Source organism: Candoia aspera, chromosome 3, assembly GCF_035149785.1.
Source record: "Candoia aspera isolate rCanAsp1 chromosome 3, rCanAsp1.hap2, whole genome shotgun sequence".
NCBI lineage: Eukaryota > Metazoa > Chordata > Lepidosauria > Squamata > Boidae > Candoia > Candoia aspera.
In genome coordinates this window covers 39858966-39879172 of record NC_086155.1, presented here as the reverse complement: position 1 = coordinate 39879172, position 20207 = coordinate 39858966, and the positions used below count along the sequence as shown (strand labels likewise).

The following is a 20207-nucleotide window of genomic DNA, read 5'->3' as shown; positions in this document are numbered from 1 at the left end:
ACAGCATCAACGTAGCACACAAACCAACCAAAGCTCTCCAAAACATCTTAAGTAACCCAAAGACCCAGTAGCCCAAGAAGAAAAAACAGGAGTCATCTACAACCTACAGTGTAAGGACTGTAACAGCCACTATGTAGGACAGACAGGCAGAAGTCTAGCAGAGCGCATCCAGGAACACCAACTAGCAGTCAGAAGCCACGATGAGAACTCCTTAATCTCACAACACATGGACAGACTTCACCATAGTTTCAACTGGGAAATTGTGAGCCTCTTAGACTAAATCCAAAACTGCTAGGGAATTCCTGGAAGCTTGGCATTCAGGCAAATCAGCCATCAATAGACATCTAAAAATGAACCACATTTACACACCATTCAGAAGAGACAATAAAAAAAAACTAAGAAGGAAACAAAAAGACCAGAACACACCCTCTCCAGCAGCCTACACCCAGATAAGCAGGGATTAATAGCAGGCTCATTACCCTAATCAAGGAACTAGCAAGGAGAAAACCACACTCCCACCAACACTAGCAGGCAAGCTACTGTACATAAGCAGGGAGCAAACCCCACACTCACTAGCACTGATGATGCTACCTAGTCGGGTAATGAAATGTCTGCAATCAAAAAACAAAGCTCAGAGAGCACCAGGGACTCCAACAATAGAAATGCTTTTCATTCCAAACACTGTTTATCAACATCCTTAAGTCTTCCTTTCTGTACTATGAATAGGAGCTATGTAGCCTGGCATCATTTTCAGATGCACCTTTACATTCTATGAAACTGAAATGAGATATACAGAGTTTTAAAATGTACAGCTTCAGATGAATGTACAGCTTCATATAATGTTTACCACAGATGGCCCACATCCTTTCCCCATCTTTGCATTTGTAAGAATTTTCAGCTACCACATGTACAATGTGTATTTGCATAACATTATTAACATTTACTATCATTTTAAATCGTCATCATCATAAAAGACAACAACACTGTCCTTTAAAATATCTATTTCTACTGAAACTAACACTTGAAATTATTTGCTACTTTGAGTATATATCTCTGTTTTTGTCCCCCTCCCCCCAGCAAACGATTGCAATTAATGATTTTTTAGATATTCTTACAAAAGAAGCCAAAATGCAGTGGAAATAAACTCTAGGATATCTTTCAAATTCATGACCCCCAAACTGTTTACTTCTGTATAGCAATGTTTAGAAACTGATTTTTTAAAAACCAAAACAAAATGCTAACATGTTTTAAGAAGATGGCCATTTATTTGAGTGAACTGCCAAAAATTCATTAATGTTTTACATTTCTGTATTTTCCAAATATTTTCATATCATCAAATCACAGCTGACTGTCCTTTTAAAAGATAAATTATCTTTAATCATTTCAACTTTAGTTCACTTCTCCTTATACATAGTGAACACATTTAAATACAAGAAGAATGATGTGCAGACTCTGGTGATCAAACATTGGAAGAGCAATTGTTAAAGTATGGTTAAAAACTACGAGCCATACAATCTTACAGATAAAAATTTGATTGAAAGGTTTTCTCATTTTCCTGTCTGGTATACAAACTGATGTTGTATGTAGAGGTTACAAAAGATTAAACTGCTTTAAATGGCTGGGGGAAAAGCAGCTAAAGTTGATTAATTATCCTATACGAAATAATGTTTTTCCACTTAAAAATGTTTATAACTAGCCTCAAAATGCCTTCTGAAATTTAAAACAAAAGCTGAAAATTCAACTGGTTCCTATGATGTATAAAGATAGTGGAAATATCCAGGGGTTGTGTGTCTCTCCTTTTTAAAACAGATTGCAAATGTTTATACCAGTCCATAACATTTGGGCATATGGGATGTGATTCCACCATCAAGATTGGCAAGTTTAACATTTGGTAATTCTTATACTATGGATATCATACTACCCTACCCCAAGTCTTTTTTCTTGGCACACACCCATCTATCCTTATACAGTGATTTCCAGTTAAGCCAGTCCTACCTTCTGAATTCTTACCCGTTTCAGTATATCATTTGCAGTATCTGTTTGGATTTAATCAGAGGCCAAGGGAACAATTAAGGTTGCAAGAATCAAAAGTATTAAACGTCCTTATAAATTCAGTTTATAAATATTATCTACCATGTTCTTCCTCCATGATATTTGTTCAAATATGAAAAATGCTAACCACGCATTGTTAGCAACAATAAAAATGAAATAAATATCCCTGATATTTATCCACTAAAAGTAATGGTTTATTATTTGTCTTTCCATATTCCTCCCTATCAGTTGCTCCAGAGTTTTTGTATTTTCTTTCTTAACTCAGTTCCTGTGTTGTGCAGAAAACGAACTGAGTGATGAAATTCTAAAAGCATGGGAATGCCTCTTGTGTGAAATATGAGAAGGGAGTCAGAAATTATATTGTTGATGACCCTGTTATTGTTAACAGTACAATACAAAGCTAAATACTGTCAGCACTCTCTCAAGCTGACGTCTTTGAGAGAGACTGATGATCTTTCAAATCAAATATTTGCCTTTAAAAAATGTTAATGTATATTTTTGTTTGCTTTTTAAACATTTGGGCTGTGTCCTCTCCCTCTTCCAGTTGAATTAGGCCTTATTCTTTTGATTCTAGTTTGGATTAATCATCATTTCATCTTTTGTCAAAAGCAATGTAAAAAGGATTTCAGTAATCCCATACAAGAAAAGCATTATTTAAACCAAAGGAAACTGTTTGTATAAGCTGCTCATATCTAAAATGAGAACAGGAAAGAACTTATCAGATTCCAGATTAATATACTAAGAACTGACTTTCCAGAACATTTTGGCCTAACCTCTGATGCTATAAAGTAACCATGACCTTTTCTACTTGAAAATATGAAATACTGATTTGTTTGAACTAATGTACGTGGTATAACAATCAAAAGAAAAAGTATATTTTTGATCTATGCTCTGGGAGGGGTAGAATTGTGAAACTACCACAGAGATTTGTGAAACTCCAACTCACCTATCAGTACCCTTTTTCTTTGCTCAAGAAAGAAAAATATAGTACTTACCCTAGAGTTGTCATGGTGACAATAGTATACCAAAATGATGCTGGAATGCTGGTGAACTTGCTGGCTGAAGATCCTTTCTCTGCATAAAACATCACAGTAGCAAAGATGATAATTGCCATCGTGAGTGAAAAGAGAAGAAAACCAAGCTCAGAGGCACAGCTCTTCAGCGTGTACCCCAAGATGCGTAAGCCTTGGGAATGACGGGAGAACTTGAAAATCCTGAATACCCTGAAAACCCTCAGAGTCACAAAAGCTCCACTGACATCCTCATTGCCGGTCATCACCAAACCTATGTAGTAGGGCATGATGGCCACCACGTCGATGATACTCATCACGCTCCTGATGAACCGATAGCGACTGGGAGCTGCAAAGAGTCGCATCAGATACTCAACTGTAAAAATCATCACACAAGCTGTGTCCAAGCAGAAAAAAGCCATTTCATACCTCTCCCCACATGGCAATTCTTTGTTTCCAGGCGTTGAGCCACATGGTACAGTCTCCACCACGTTGGTGATCACGGAAACGGCAATAAAGAAGCCTGTGACATAGTAAAAGACTAAGGCTAAGGTGCTAGTATGAGGGTTCTCAAAGGCTCGCCACATGGTCTGCCGGAAGCTCAGGGCTGGCATAGACTCTTGGTTATTCTCAGAATCCCCGTCGTCCATCAATCGCTCAGCATTTTCCCGTTTTCTGTCCTTGTACTCTTCATAACAGCAGTCCCCAATGATATCAGGCAGGATCCCATAAAAAGCAAGCTCCTCATCATAAGCTGAGATACACTCATACCTTGGATAATGTAGTTTACCAGTTCTGTAAAAGTTTAAGATACACCTAAAGACATCAGGATCCCGGTCAAAAAAATACTCCTTGGTGTCTTCATTGAAGAAGAACTCTTTTTCTGTGCTGCCAAGTAGTGTGTCGGGGTACCTCTCCAATGTAGTCCTCCATGTCTGGAAACGCCGGCCACTCACGTTAAGAATGATTAGCTCATCTTGCCGTTTATTTTTTTCTGATGGGGCTAGTGGCATGGGACAGTTGGCTACCGGCATCCAACCTATGGCAGCTGCCCTGGCAAAAGGGAGCCATGCTGCTACACCCGCTGCCATGATGGATCTGGTCTCAGGATGAAGGAAAACAGTTCTTCTAGAAAGTCCTTGGCTTCAGTTCAAATCCATCTAAAAAGACAATTAAAAAGACAGTGCAAGATAACTGCCACTTCTTGCCATTTATGTAATGGTTTAAGTAACTCTCTCAAACAACACTTAGTCATGGTAAAGGGTGTGGGGGAGGTAAAGAATGCAGTAGTGCTCCACAGAGTCTTTGAAATACATAAGGCAATCTCTTAGTGATAACAAATGCACCTCAGGCTTCTTAACAACATCTTCAAAAGAACTCCCAGCATCCAGCTGAAGATTCAGGAAAATCAACTGCCTGGAAACTGGATGCTCTGGATAAGTGTTCCAGCTCTAAAGTGCAAAAGCATCAAGCATATTGAAAATCATGACTTTGGATTAGTTTATCTCATGCCCCCATGCTCATATAAAGGAAGGGGGGAGGGGGGAGGGTTCACACTGCAAGAAATCCAGTAAGTAGCTTGGTCACTCAGTTTCTCCCTGCCTTCCCTTTTCAAATTCAGACCTTGAGAGTCAAATGAATGATCGTTTAAAAATACACATGATAATCAGCGTAAGAAACTAATGTCATTATTATAGGTGGAAGTTTTGAATAGCAAATCATTCCTCATTAAATGCATTTTAAAGTGGCACCAACATGATAATTTAAATCTGCTTCCTTATAAACAAGCTTAAAATAGCCTTCCCCAAGAGTAAATGCTGGGCCCTAATTGAAAAACACTGATACTAAGCAAGACATTCCTTGAAACTTGCAATGTGTGGAAGGACCATTCTTACTAGAATGCATATGTATATCTAGAAATAGGTGGGAGAATTTATTCTGTGTGTTAGGTGGGTGAATATCTACAGCAATAATATTCAGTGGGAGTTTGTATTACAGGACAATTCTGAATTACCTGCCAATTATGTAAAGCAATATAAGGGGTAAATCATATCTGACCACTCCAGATATTCCTGTCAGAAAAATTCAGAATTGCTTAATTATTTTGTGCAACTAGCAATTTTTTTCAAAATCGCCAAGGCAAAGATGGATTTCTAACAAATATGGTGAATATCAGCCAAAATTGTGAGATGATATGAAATAAAGGGTTCACTATTGCTAGGTGCTATTATCAATTTTAAGAAGAGTGAGAAGGTTTTTTTGGGGGGAACAACATCTGTGGGTTATTTTAGATCTGGGTGATGGGGGGTATGACAGTTACAATGATGTTGCTGGAATGGGTGGGGCCAAAATATATGGCTGTTGTTTTTTTTTAAAAAAAAATTCTTGGGGACAAAAAAGCCAAATTGGTAATTGTAACTATGCAATTGAAGTCCCACCCCTTTATATGCATATATGAAATCAAAAGGGGTGGGGCTTCAATCATACAGTTGCAACTGCCATCTTGACCTTTTTTAACTTCTCTGCAGATGCCCCCGTGCTAGGTGCTGTCGAGCCCATGAATTGCCCATCTCTGACAAAAGCACTTATCAAAGCTAATGGCACTCAGAAGCCACTGTTGCAGGCAATTCTGGAGGCTAACCACTGCAGTGAAAGAACCTGACATAGTTAAATGAGTGCTGAATACCTACTGATTATTGATGAATAATGCATTTATGGAAGGGACCGTTATTTGTATAAAGCAAAAACCTTTATTGTTCTCCAATCCCTTGAGATTCAGAGCTAGTCTAACAAATGCCAGTCTGCCTATTGACTTACTTATTATAATGATGGGCATATTAATACTGGGCATAGGATACTGCATTATAGATTTAATAGACAGAATATACATGGCAAAGAATACAATCTGGAGAAAGTCGAGCATGAGCCATTAAAATCAGCAGAGTTGTTTGTTATGCTTTCCATGGAACTGAAGTGTGTCCAATTACTTATTTTCAATGTTCAGGTAATTATCAAATAGTTTGAACTAAGCCTATCAGTGTAGAAATTGAAGAACCCCACTAACTCTATTATCCTGGAAATATGACAGAGTTCCTTTACTAGTACTTAATGCAATACCATTTTATTTTGGTTTGGTTCAAATCAACCATAAAAGATTAAGCATAAATGTGATGACAGTAATTATAATATCAATTATCCATCATGTTGTTATTTTTAAACAACTAGGTGAACAACATTGCACTGATTTTTGATTAGGCAGTTGACTTTTGTTGGCCATCAAATGTTTTTGAACAATATTTCAACAATATTTGTAGCAGAGTGTCAGACCATTATAATAGACCAGAGTATCAGACTGACTTCCCAAGAGCTTGGGAATGTCCAAAATTTCTGTAAACAGACTCTCTGAAAAGGGCATGTGTACTCATAAGCTCACACAAGTTATCCTTGTAGGCTTTATATCAAAACACAGGGCTGGGTTTTGTTTTGTTTTCAGAATGTACACATGCAGATGACTACCCAATCACCAATATCTGTCCAAAACTCTAGCTCTGGAGGACCTATGAAGAAAGAATGTTTAAAGCTATTCCCATTATTGAGAGGCACACAGAGAAAATGCATAGTCTATATCCAATGTCTGTTGCTGAATATCCAATTACATAGACTGAACCTTACTAAAATGTAACGTTAAGTCTTCTTCTAAAACTGCAGTCAACCGTTTTTATAATTCACCTTTGTTTTCCTTTGCATTTATACTCAAATATGTATGAGTGTAATGGTTTATTTTATGTTTTTGGATGTCACATTTCCAGTTTATGGCCTGTAAAATGGTTTGCAATCAATAAAAGAATATAATTCTCTAAAGACATGAAAACATAACAATATAGATATAAGTCTTAATAGAATTATTATATTAAAGTGGCAGGGGGGGGGAGTACAGAACCTGTTAACCAGCACCCAGAGTTGCTCTTGAGTTGAGAGGTCTTAAAAAATCTAAATTCTAAACAAAGAAAGAAAGAAAGAAACAATACAAACTTTATAACATGGACAGTTTTGTGCAAGGCAACAAAATTAACAGTTTTAGCAAAATGGCAGAACATCTAGCAAACAGCAAGTCACAAGAATGGTATTAAGAGGCTGAATAACATGGCTTCAAGAGATTAACTGTAAAAGCCAGTTTTAATAGCATAATCAAGAAATAGGATGGGACTATGAAGCTAGAGAAGTAAAACCATATAGTGGAGAGAAGACTTGAATCTTAATGTTTGGCCAACAGGATTGCTTTTGTTCTCCTGTTTGAATGAGGTGTTCCTAGTTATTCATAGGGAGGAAGATAGTATGGAAAGATACATTTCTGCAGTGCTCTCCATCCTCCTGAACACCTGGAAACAAGTCCATCAATGACATAATCATTCATGGAATTAACATTTCAGAGGTCTCAACAGTCTGCAAAAGCTTTCCAGATATCCTATCTATCATAATGATAGACATTCTGTTACTTAATATATAATATTCAGTGTTCCATGCTCAGGTAATTTCCTGTAACAGTGTGTTACAAATGGGGTTGTTTCTGAAAACACTGCAGCAATTTCAATTAGTGCACAATATATCCATAAGACCAAGTATGTAGAAATCAGGGCAATATTTTGATAGTTCCACTGGCTTCCAGTTCAATTGCAGATCCAAATTGAAATGCTGATTTCTTATTTTTAAAGCCTTTCTTGACTTCAGAGTTTAGTATCAAAAGAACTTTCTCTTTCCCATACAATTCTCTTTCCTGTTCCCATCCAAACCTTGATATTACTAGGAGATAATGTTTTTTTTCCATGTATGGTGTATGCTTATGAAAGAAAAGTAACCACTCAGTTATGGAATATCCTCCCCAGAGAGCCTATCTGGTACATACTGCAATGTCCTTTTGGTACCAGGCATTTATTATTAAATTTTAACAGCACATTCCTGAGTGTTTTTATAGTGCTTTAGTTCCAGGCATTTTTTTATCCCTCTCTCTGGTTTTCAAACTGTTCTAATGTTAGAGAGTCTCTGTCTCCTAATATAAAATGGGCTTTTGATTTTGTTGTAGTATTATACTGGCTACATTCTAGGGATGCGAACTTATTCAATTTGAAGATTTGACTAAAATTTAATGCCCAGCATCAAATAAGCTTTGATGCCATTGAACTGATTAAACAATTCATGGACTTTTGGACACTTTTTTTTAAAGAAAATCAACAATCCAAACTGAATCTACCTGCTTAATGGATGAAGTTGGCTATCGAAATTGAATTGACTTCATTTTCCAAATCTAGCTAACAATTTAAATCAGATCATACCTAATTAGCATGTGCTTGCTATATTCAATATTTTGTTCATTCCCATAAAGTTCTAAAACATTTTGATTATTTGTTTCCATTACAATATATAATATCTCTTTCTCTATGCATGTGTACTGATTTGGTCTAGTATTCGATATATCACAACCTCATTGTCCATTTAGTTTATTTATCTAGTATCATTTTACTCTAAGGCATTTTACTTGTATAGAGAGTTCTTGACACTGAAGGAACTGACATCAAAATATCTTTGAAATGTTAAATGAGAACTGAAAGTATTAGTCTTTGCTAAATCACTGCAAAAACTGCGTAAGTGCCTTTAAACAATGATCTTGCTACTAAGCAATTCAATTATATATTTTTCTTTAAAAACTCAGCTAAAGTCTAGGATGGCAAACTAGTGAAGAAAAGCTCAGCCAAGCAAATGATTTAATTACAATTGATATATACCATACAATCCATATATCGAATACAGTAAATCTTTTGAAGGTTGAAATATTGGAATATTGGAATATTCTTTTTCAAAGTAAGACAGAAAATGAAAAGGGCAATTCAAGGCCTACATTGATTATCAGGAATAAAGACCAAAAAAAAGAAAACATGAAAGATAATGAAATGCTGCATTTACCTTAAAGATCAAGGTATTAAAATAAAAGGTGATGTCCATATTTAAACCACTTGTTGGATGTTTAGATGAATCTCAGTTTCATGCCCATATTTTTTTTTACAGGGCACCACATATACAAGCATAATTTGGTATTTCCTTTACAATTAAGGTAATACAATGACAGCTGAAATGTGCTCAAATATGGAAAGACACACAGTTTTTATCCATGAGCTGCCCAATTTTACTCTTCTTTAAAGAGTGATAGGAGCAAGGAAGACTTCTGAAACACTGTTTTTTTACTTCTTACAATGCATAAGATAAATTCTAAAATGAAAACAGCCACAGAATTTTCAGATTTATTTCTTAATGCATAAGAAATGTCCCAAATTAAAAAAAAAAAAAAAAAGGCCTTAACATGAGAAGCAAAGTGAAATATAGCATTTGGGCTTTTAGCTTATTGCTAGAACATAATCCTGAATAGACTTAGAGATGACAGCTGAACACAAGCAGAGGGTGAAAGTATGAGTACCAGAAAATTATTATGGAGAATAATTTAGAAATATATGTCCTCACTAAACTCAGAATATTAGCAAGATATGAGTAAAACAGTGAAACAAATAATCCACCTTCATCACTGAAAGAAGAAGCCAAACACTTAAAGGTAACAGACTGTACTAGCTGAAATTCTGCTGTGAAACAGAGAAAAATACCAACACACCAAAAGTTTAATTCAATGTAATTCCTAAGATAATTCCATCAGTTAACTGCAGTTTCAGTATAATGATCAGTGATAGGATGGCTAAGGGAAAAGAATAGCAGGTCAGAACAAGGCAAATATTTACTTCTTGCAGCATTTCCACTATGACTTTACAACCTACTCTTTTGTTGGCAGGGTCTGCGGGTCAAAAAAGAATGTGGATCTTCCACTACTATTCTACAGTAAAAAAAAAAAAAAAAGAATGATTGAATGAGCAGAGTTAACACAGAACTAAGCTTTCAAATGACTGAATTTTGAGGTCCCCTAGTCTAGAAACCTACTGCATAAAAAATACAAGGTTAGTGGCTGGCATCTCATCTCCCAAAACAAACATGGCAGAATCCTGTAAACGAATTTATTGCATTAAGTCTTTCATCAGAAGACAATATTAATGGATTGTTGAAACCAGTAAAAGAAGGTGAGCATGATCAATCACTCCATTAAAAATATATCATGAATTCATGTTATCTATACAGGAAAATACTTAGAAAATATATCAACTCTCTTGTAAGGTACCCTCCTGATGCACGATCAATGTATATTTAGAAGCAATTCAGAACTCTGCTGATGCTTCTGAGATAATATCCAGGGAATACATAAAACGACTCTGGCTCACAGAACTACGTGATTTTAAAAGAACGCTTAGGCTACCCAGAAGAGATTTTTTAGAACATCTTGGAATGGATTGGAATAATGCTGGATTTTTCTGGTAATTATATATTTGAAAATGAGATTGAGTTTTTCCCCAAATTTCTGAAAGGCACCAGAATGCATTTCTATAAATTCTTACAGTGTGTGCAACTCCACACTACTGCCACAAGCACACTAAATGTGTCCCTTCAGTCATTATTAAGCCATAATTGATCTTGCATAGGTTACATATTTTGAAAGCAATAATTATTTCTGTTAAAATTATTTTCAGACATGGTCCTATGGTTATTCTGAAGTAAATCCCACTGATTTAAGTAGCATTTATTCCTATTCTGAGTAATTACATGTAAAACTGCAATGTCCAAATTCAGTGCTATATTCATGGTAGTAAATCTTATTGAACTCAATGAGTTTTCATTCCTCAAAGACATTTGTTGGATTGCAGTGTCAATTATCAATTGCAGGATGTGCAAGAAAGTTTAAAGAAATATATTGATTATTGACATGCTCCAGAGTACAAGCTATGTTTATTAATACATTTATACTAATAAAAAAATTACCATGAAACATGATGCAGTTCACTGTTTCTAATACAATTTTAAAATACGTTTGAGAATGTGGATATTATTCTGTGAACTATTTGATTCTGAATTAGTTTAAGTGCTTTCTAGAGGCTAATTTGAAGTGGGCCAAAGGCTGCATTCAACTATAACAGTAAGTCATAATACATGAAAAATGTACAGTATGTCTAAGGTATTCTCAGGTAAAAGGAAGAACTTTTCTCACAGAATGTGATCTGCAAATGACAATTCCACACATAAACATTAGCATGCTATATTGTAATAATTGAATGTGGAAGATACAGAAATGAATTTGCTCTAGTCCCACTAATAAAATAACTTATTCCCAAATGAATGTGCAATGTACAGACTTTATATGCTCGCAATACTTTGCATTGCCAATGGTTCCATAAGGTTGTTCACCTCACTGCATCAATTTAACATAATTTGGCTGTCAATATACTTGAGCCAAATGTCACTCTAGGATACCAATAATAAACAAACAAACAAACAAATTGCATATAACTGTTTTAGGTAGATGTTTTGATAGCAATAGATTATCACAAAAAATCCTCCCTCCATAGAAACACATGCAAATACAAATAATGCTGACAATGAGAGAATATTGTGAAGCAAATAGAATAAGAACACAGGGCATTCTACAAACAGTTTTTCCCCAGCTAGCAAATACAACAGAAAAGGTACTATTACAATTTGGATTAGACTCATATAAACATCACTTGAGCATTTAACAACAACAGCAACAACAACATGGCATGGTATATATGTGCATGCAAAACTAGATATAGATGACTTGTGAGAGGGATTTTTTAAAATCTAGCAGCCTATTGATATTTTTGAGTGGAGGAACTTATCTATAGGATATAATCCTTTTGATTTACACCAAATGTTAATCAACTGTCAAGGCAAACATTATGTTTTTTATTCTCAGTAACTAGTATCATGCCATCATAAGTATGGAAAAGCTCCTAAGAGTAAGCAAAAGCATTTTGTTTACTTCAAATTACCTTTCTTCAAAATAATTTGTATTTTTTTGCCACCCCATCCATTCTTAAATAGACATGAGTCACCTTTAAGCAAGGGCTGTTAATAATTTGATTTCTACCTTGAAAATATAAATCCACCCTCTTTGCTTAGATCCATAGCACACTGGAGAAGAACTTTATGAAACACTTATCCACCCATGAGATAAAGGAAATAAATGGTGGATTCTCATTAATTTCTGCCAATAAATTCAAAAATTTCTGGGTGTCCTTGAACAGCCTTATTAAGATTGTTTTTCCCCTTTACAATAAATACATTTTATTTCTAAACAGAACAAGGATAATTAAAAAAAAAAAGGCTGATAAACTGCAAAGTGGAAGTTTCATGATATAAATTTCAGGTATAAAGTAATACAATACATACATTAGCTCCCAGCTTTTTTTGTCTTTTTTTTTTAAAGGGTCAAGCTTCAGCTTCAAGTATAATTTCATTTAAAATGCAAACTGTGCTTAGATGAGACTTTTGCACTCTCTCACAATTAGATTCCCCTCCTTCTCTTCCCAGCTGATAATATATCTGCTTGCAGGGGTTTCCATTTATCTTTCTCTAACTGATGTGCCCAGTATAAGCACAGCTTAGAGCAACACAATAAAGATATACCAACTTTCATCTCTCCAATTATATCCCACCCCAAACTAAGCACTACACACATTAAAATGTGCTGGATATATTATACTGAAAGGGAATGTTATTATTCCCAGATTATTTGGGGGCTCAGGGGATCTGGCAAGATGCATATACAATGAATGACAGGAAAAAAAATGTATTAGGGGATAGATTTGAATGTTCTTTCCTACCTCTGGATTCTCCACATGCAGGTTAAAGAAAGCAGGAAATAACAGTACAGGAAAAGTAGAGAAGGAGGCTACTACTAAATTGTTTAATTTAGTTTTGCTCAACCTGCTGGGTTAATAAAGACAGGCAGCCAACTATTCACCTTGGCAGTACACATTTTGGATTAATCTGGAAATCCTAGGCAAGCATTCGGATTTCCCCCTCTCTTTCAGGGAATCAACCTTAGAATTTCTCTCTCCAAAGGCAGCTTGAAAAGCAAGGATTCTGGAAAGAGACTGTCCATTTGTAACTCCAATAAATAAAGTCTTTACTATATACACCAGCCTAGCACAGATCAGGGAGTGTGGAATAAGGACAGGAGAAACTAAGTTACCTGTTGGAGCCTTCCCACATACTGTAACCAACCAGAATCCCCCCCCCCCGGCATCTCTTGCATCCATTGTGCCTGATTCTTCTCTTCAGCCCCTACATATACTTTTTGCCCCCAAAAGCAACGTCTCTCTCCACGTAAGGAAAACTCCATTTTTTTCACCTCCTTTTGGTCTTTCTTTTTCTCCTTGCATACATCTTCACTGAAGAGATCTAGAATTTCGAATGCCCTTGCCCTATGAGCTAAACAAGCTCCAAGGAAGTAACGTGTGGGCTACAGCAAGGCTTGGTGACTTTGAGAAAGTAAGACACATACATTATGTGTGATACAGGCGCGCTCAGCTGCTTTTCCCTGGTGTGCGCCATCTCTTTTGGAGATTCAGCTTATACTTAAGCAGCGTGTGTGCGTGTGTACATGAAGGAGTTAGGCAGGAGGAGCTGATCTGGTGTTAAGAAGCAAAATGAGAAAAACAAAACAGAAGAGGAAGAAGAAAAGGAAGATACTGAAGGGAAAGAACCTTGTTCCTTAGCAGCCCTAGTTTTGCTACAGTTTCCTAACGCATCCACAGTCCGACAAGCAGGACTTAGAGGGAGAGACAGAAACAGAGGGGAAATACGTCCCTCCGCTTGCTTCTCTCTTTCTCTGTCTGTCGGCCACATGCACACCGTTTCTCCTTGTGCGCCCACTCCCTTACCTTCTGGGTAAGGAGCTCTCTTGCCATACGATTCCATCCTCCTCACGGGTGCCGGTTCAGCAGATGGGCTGAAGGATTGCCGTCCAGATGCTGAAGGCGCTTACTCTAGCTGCCCAAGCAAGAGAGGGCGGTCCCAGGAAGGAGGAGGCGCTTGCCAGCGGGCTCTTATCCCATTAGCTCAGCAGGCACCGAGAGGGCACAGGAGCTGGGCGTGCTCTTGCGAATGCGCGTGGGTGCCCCCTCCCACCCTCGTGTTTCTCTGCCGTTTTGAGTTAATCTCCGCTCGGTTCCTATTTAGCAGATAGGTGGCGCAGTCCCACCAAGCTTCGCTGGCGTTTGGCCCGCCAGCCCTAGCACTGCCCGTTCTTCAGAGTTCGTCGGATGGAGCGAGAGCCGTTCAGCACCACGAGATGCTGGACAGTTCCATGCGTCGAACCGTCTTCGCCACCAGACGACTCTGCTTCACCCCACCCCCGGTCCATATACTTCCTTTACTCTAAGACGCTTGATGCCATTTTTGAAATGTCGTTCAGAGGAAAGAGGGCGAAATCGAGAACGAAATGGTAGTTAGCAGAGAAACAGACTGAAATCTCAGAAGAGTAATAGCAACAAGGAGATCTCCAATGTTTTGCTTTGGCACTAAAATAGGAGTTCAAGGTCCGCAAGTAAAACTTGATTCTAGAATTCCCAGCAACAACATTCTTCTCTTCATCTGCACTCCCAGAAAAAAGACAGGTTTGATTTTTAAGCTAATAAACTGAGGCAGTATTCTGCTAGTAGAAATGGTCTGAGTTTTAATAGATGAGATTGCAGCCTGTTATTTGCTGCTCTAAGATAAAAGCGGTTTGCAGACCCTTCAATCTGGTTTTCGGTTACATGGTAGCAGGAAAGTAAGAGATTCTGACTGCTACTTTGATATGGGTGATTGAGCAACATGAAAATGCAATGTAGGCTGGATAAGTGGTAATTGTTGAGAAGCAACTAGTGACTAATTTGCCGAGCACTTACTTTTTACCAGTAGATGTCACTCAGGATAAATTGCTCTAAGTTAGGTTGATCTGAAAATGTGAGCTGCAGTTCATGGAAGCTTATGCATCTTAATAACATTTGTTAGTTGGAAAAAGTGCTACGACACCCCTTTTGATTTTTTTTGCCACGACAAACTAACATGGTTCTCCTCCTACAATGGTTAAGCAGTGTTGTTTTCCTCTACTTTTTAAAATGTGACAGCTCTAGGTATTCTTTGGTGACAAACACTGAAGTATTAAGACATTCCTTATCCTCTTGCCAATGCAGGGTTTATTGGCAATCCTCTTGCCAGTGCAGGACATTGCGTGGTTGCGTGGTTTAGTCATAATCTAAGGTGAGAAAGATGACTATGAACCTGAGCAGAAGCAATACTGAGCAAGACTATGCTACTTTCTCCCCATTTTATTCACACAGCTAAATTATCTGGACTGCATAAAATGAATCTGGGTCAATGCTGCAACATTTAATTGATTGTCAGCTGAACTTGAAAAAGGCATCTTAGTTCAATATGCTAACTTTTTAAAAAAGATACTTGTTTGAATATAAGTATTTGGGGATTTCTTTCTGTAGCAGTTATACTACAAGGTTTTAGTCTTATATGAATTTATCTGTGAATAAGCCTATTTGAACAACATTCACTTACTGTGGTCATCCAGAGAACTGAATTGAGAAAGAAGCATCTATCCCTATCTCATTCACAGGAGGAAACACCTCTGCAATGTAGACATGCATCACCTAAAACAAAGAATGTATTTTTTCCTCCTCCTCATGCACATATCCTTCATCTTTTAAAATTATCTGAATGTTTATGAGAATGTAAGTGACTGATAAAAGGGAATGATAAATTGGGATTTGGTGATGGTAATACATTGGTTGAGGGAAAATGAACTGATGGTAATGAGCTTGTCCAGGGAAATTGTGTGTGTGTGTGTGTGTGTGTGTGTGTGTACAGGATCATTTATGCAGATTTAAATCACTGATGAGAAGATATGATAAACTGATATGTGGAGATGGTAATGAATTGACTAAGGGCAAAAAACTGAAAACCAACCAATCAAACAAACAAAAAACAACACCAGAATGGTAATGAGGTTAGGTAGTCTGCCCAGAGAAATGATGTTTAGCTATATCAGATGGAATGACTTTTTTTTTAACAGCTTTGACTTATTGGTGTGCCTAGTGGTGCAGGCTGCATCCATGACACAGAGGGTCTTTTACCAGTTGAAGCTGCTGTGAGCCTGCTGGAATACAGATAATCTAGGCTCATTTATTTATGTTCTGCTAATCTTCACTAGTATAATACATGGTTTATGATACATAGAAATGATTTGCAAAGTGTAAGTCATTCTGAATGTGGACTAGCATGACAATTAGGATTATGCTTATATTTTATTGGCTCCCAATTCCATTTCAAGGCCCAATAGAAAATATTAGTTTGAGCTTTAAACAATTTTGTAACTTATAAATAGGTTACTTGAATAAAGTCCTGTCTCTGCATTAGCTAATGGCTTTTTGTTGTATATAGGAAATTGGTGCAGCTAAACAATGAATGGATTATTAAAGCTATCTTTGTGTGATTACATTTTCAGCCTGTTGAACTAATATCTGTTTCCAAGAAGAAATGTAGCATAGAAATCTTTTTTGTGGCTGGACTTATAGTATTTATTTCACTGAATAAGGTTTACAATATTTTTGGGGTGGGGTGGGGGAGGTGTCTTAAACTCAGTCTTGACTCCTAGTGAGTGCTTGGACAAGTCCCTGCAATTTTCTTGGCATTATTTTCAGAAGTGGTTTGCTATTCTGGGGCTGAGAGAGAGTGACTCACCCAAGGTCACCCAGCTGGTTTTGTGCCTAAGATGGGACTAGAACTTACAGTCTCCCCGTTTCTAGCCTAATGCCTTAACCACTACACCAGTCTGGCTCTCATTACAATACTTTAGGTCCAGAAATAAAACTACAGAGCCAATTGCACCAAAATTCAATTATTATACTGTCTATTTCACTCAACACGTGAGGAAAGAGCAGGCCTGTTTCAAGTACTTCCATCCCAATATCTCATGTGATATAGCATGATCACTCTACAGTGTGAATTTCTGGTGGGAGACATCACACATATAGCCTCATGGTTTCAAAGCCTGGGAATATGTATACCTGGGGGAGGGTTTATGTCATCTACAATGCAGGAGATAGAATTATGCAGTACAGCTCAGCTCCTGGCTCACATGTTTGCTAAACATGAAACAAAATGCCTGAACAGAAATGATGTTTCTAAGGATCAGAGATTTTCTACCTACATAGAAACCAATAGACAATAGTACTAACTGTGGCTTAAAAGCACATGACACATGACATTTCTATAGCTTATTGCTTACCAAATAGCTATGGACAATTAGACTTCTAAAAAAATTATTTTTGCTTCAATTTTGTTTTGTTTTTTAGAATGTTGATGTCATGCAACTAGAAGTAGGTATAAAGTATAGTTCAGGTTCAATCTGGCATGGTCCCATAACAGTTGTGTGTTGGAAAAAGTTGCTACCAGACTCATTCTGACTTTTTGCTATCACAGACTAACAGAACTCTTCTTGAACAATGCCTGGTTCAAGGAGACTCCTCTGAACTTGCTTATTCTCTCCCTAACATTAGCCCAATGTTTGTTCCTAAGCTTTTGCACACTTCAGGGCAAGTGTGCAAAAGTGTAAGTGTTTTGAAAATTGCCTGGGGGAAGAAATATCACAGGTCTTGATAAGAAGATTTATTACGACTGGGGAAGATTTTGGAAGTTTGGTGTTTTGATAAACAAGGAGCAGACAACCCACAGAATTAATTCAGACAGAACAGGATTCTCTCTGTTACTAATTTGAACTGACTGTTGGCAAGAAGATGAGAAAGAGAACCAATTAGAAAAGGTCAACATAAATATTGTAAGTGAGCATTATGTGCCTGGCCTACCTTTCAGGAAGTTCCTAGAAGGTAGCAATGCCAGAAGACTATACAAGCCATGACTTTATAGAGGAAATTGGAAAAATAATCATTTTGCAACAACCATCTTGGCTAGGTTACAGTGTCTTACTTCTCCAGTCCAACACGTTTCAGCATATTTCATTGTAGGAGAAGAACAGTGTTAGTCTATGATAGAAAAAAATCATAAGTCTGATAGCACATTTTCCAATTAATATTTTCATGAGCTGAATCTTACTTCATCAGATGTATAGTGTGGCTAGAGTGACATAGAATTTAAATTGGAATAAATCTGAAATCTTACAATATATGTGAGTTAAATAATCTCTTGTTCAATAATGCTGTTAAAGTCTTGGTTTTCCAAAATGGACATTTTGATATCTGCAGTAGAGTATTCTAGGCAGTTGAAATGCTCTGCTATTATTTTGTCCTTGTTTTGAGTCCTGATGTCAAACTTGTGTCCATTAATTCTTTTATGCCAAGTTTGACCCATTTGTCCTACATAGAATCCAGAGGGGCATTGCTGGCAGATGACAGCCTATATCAGAATAGAGGAAGAGCATGTGAAGAATCACCTGTTTCTGGAGAGACCTTGTAAGTGCAGTCATGGAAAACTGTTTTACCATTACACTACTGGAAGAAGGAAGCAGGGTTATGTTGTACAATATATTGTACAATATAAATTATTTTCTTAAGAATAAAGAACAATCAAGTATGAAAACAAGAATGAACCCGTACCTTCTGCCCTTGATAATATGAGCCTGGCAGAAGTTATGACCTTTTCAGCATAATCTAACATGGCTGTCTGTGACTTGTATAAGGCTATTGTAGGGAGTAAGGAAGAGAACCTAGATAGAGATATGCAGGATCTGTTGCCTAGACAAAAGGGGCAGAAACTTTTTTTCCAGTCCACAGCAAGATAACATTTGGAAGCATTTTCCAGGACCATCTGTCTCTATGTGTTTCTGCCCATTCCACCCAGTCCCACAGGATGGGCATGATCTAGATCCCCTTCTTCAAGCAATGCCATTTTGCAAGTCCAAGGAAGCATGACTTCTCTGTTGCAGTGTCTGGCCTATGGAACAGCTTCCCCCCTGAGATTTGGATTTGGATGGCTTTTCCCCCAGGCATTAGGGCCAGGATGTTGGAGAAGCCCAATATGTTTGTTTTTATGGAATTGTTATGCAGTGCTTCAGTTATCTTTTTTTGCATTGGATTATTTTAATTGATTTGGAGATGAATGAATGAATGGATGATGTGGTTTGTTTTCTGCCCAGAGTTATGTATTTTAGATCGGTAGCTAAACAATCCAACAACACAGTTGATGACTATATACATGGACCTTGCCGGATGGATTACACAGAAATCAAATTGATTAAGTTTGTGGAAGGAGAAGATGGAGAAGCTCAATACCGTCAGTTAAGACAAAGCCAGGAGCTGACTGTGGGACAGATCATCAATTGCTCATGTGCAAGTTCAAGCTGAAGCTGAAGAAAATTAAAGCAAGTCCAAGAGTGCCAAAGTATGATCTAGAAAACATCCCACCTGAATTTAGAGATCACTTCAGAAATAGATTTGATGCACTGAACGCTGATGACCAAAGACCAGAAGAGTTGTGGGAAGACATTAAGAACATAATATGCGAAGAAAGTGAAAGATCATTAAAAAGGCAGGAAAGAAAGAAAAGATCCAAATGGATGTCAGATGAGACTCTGGAACTTGCTTTTTAATACTGAGTAGCTAAAGCTAACGGAAGAAAGAATGAAGTAAGAGAATTAATCAGAAAATTTCAAAGGGCAGCTCGAAAAGATAAGGAAAAATATTATGATGAAATATGCAAAGACCGAGAGCTAGAAAATCAAAGAGGAAGAACACAATCAGCATTTCTCAAGCTGAAAGAGCTGAAGAAAAAATTCAAGCCCCGAGTTGCTATCCTTAAAGATTCTATGGGCAATACATTAAATGACATGGGTAGTATTAAGAGAAGGTGGAAGGAATATACAGAATCACTGTATACAAAAGAATTAGTTGATATTTAACTTTTTCAGGAGGTAGTATATGATCAAGAACCATCGGTACTGAAGAAAGAAGTTCAAGCTGCACTGAAGGCACTGGCGAAAAACAAGGCTCCAAGAATTGATGGATTACCAATTGAGATATTTCAACAATCAGATGCAGCAGTGGAAGCACTTACTCTTCTGTGTCAAGAAGTTTGGAAGACAGTGACCTGGCCAACTGACTGGAAGAGATCTGTATTCATGCCCATTCCAAAGAAAGGAGATCAAACAGAATGTGGAAATTATCAAACAATTTCATTGATTTCACATGC

General features: G+C 37.2%; 1 protein-coding gene across 1 annotated transcript in view; it reads right to left on the bottom strand.

The window, feature by feature from the left end:
- KCND3 (potassium voltage-gated channel subfamily D member 3) overlaps positions 1-13954 on the bottom strand; it is a 321371-nt gene extending 307417 nt beyond the window's left edge. Inside the window, exons 1-2 of the mRNA XM_063297454.1 lie at positions 13892-13954; positions 3048-4222 (exon numbers count right to left, since the gene is read on the bottom strand). Coding sequence (XP_063153524.1) covers positions 3048-4153 — 1106 coding nt within the window. The 5' untranslated portion in view covers positions 4154-4222; positions 13892-13954. The remainder of the gene's footprint in view (positions 1-3047; positions 4223-13891) is intronic.
- Between the last annotated feature and the right edge of the window lie 6253 nt (positions 13955-20207).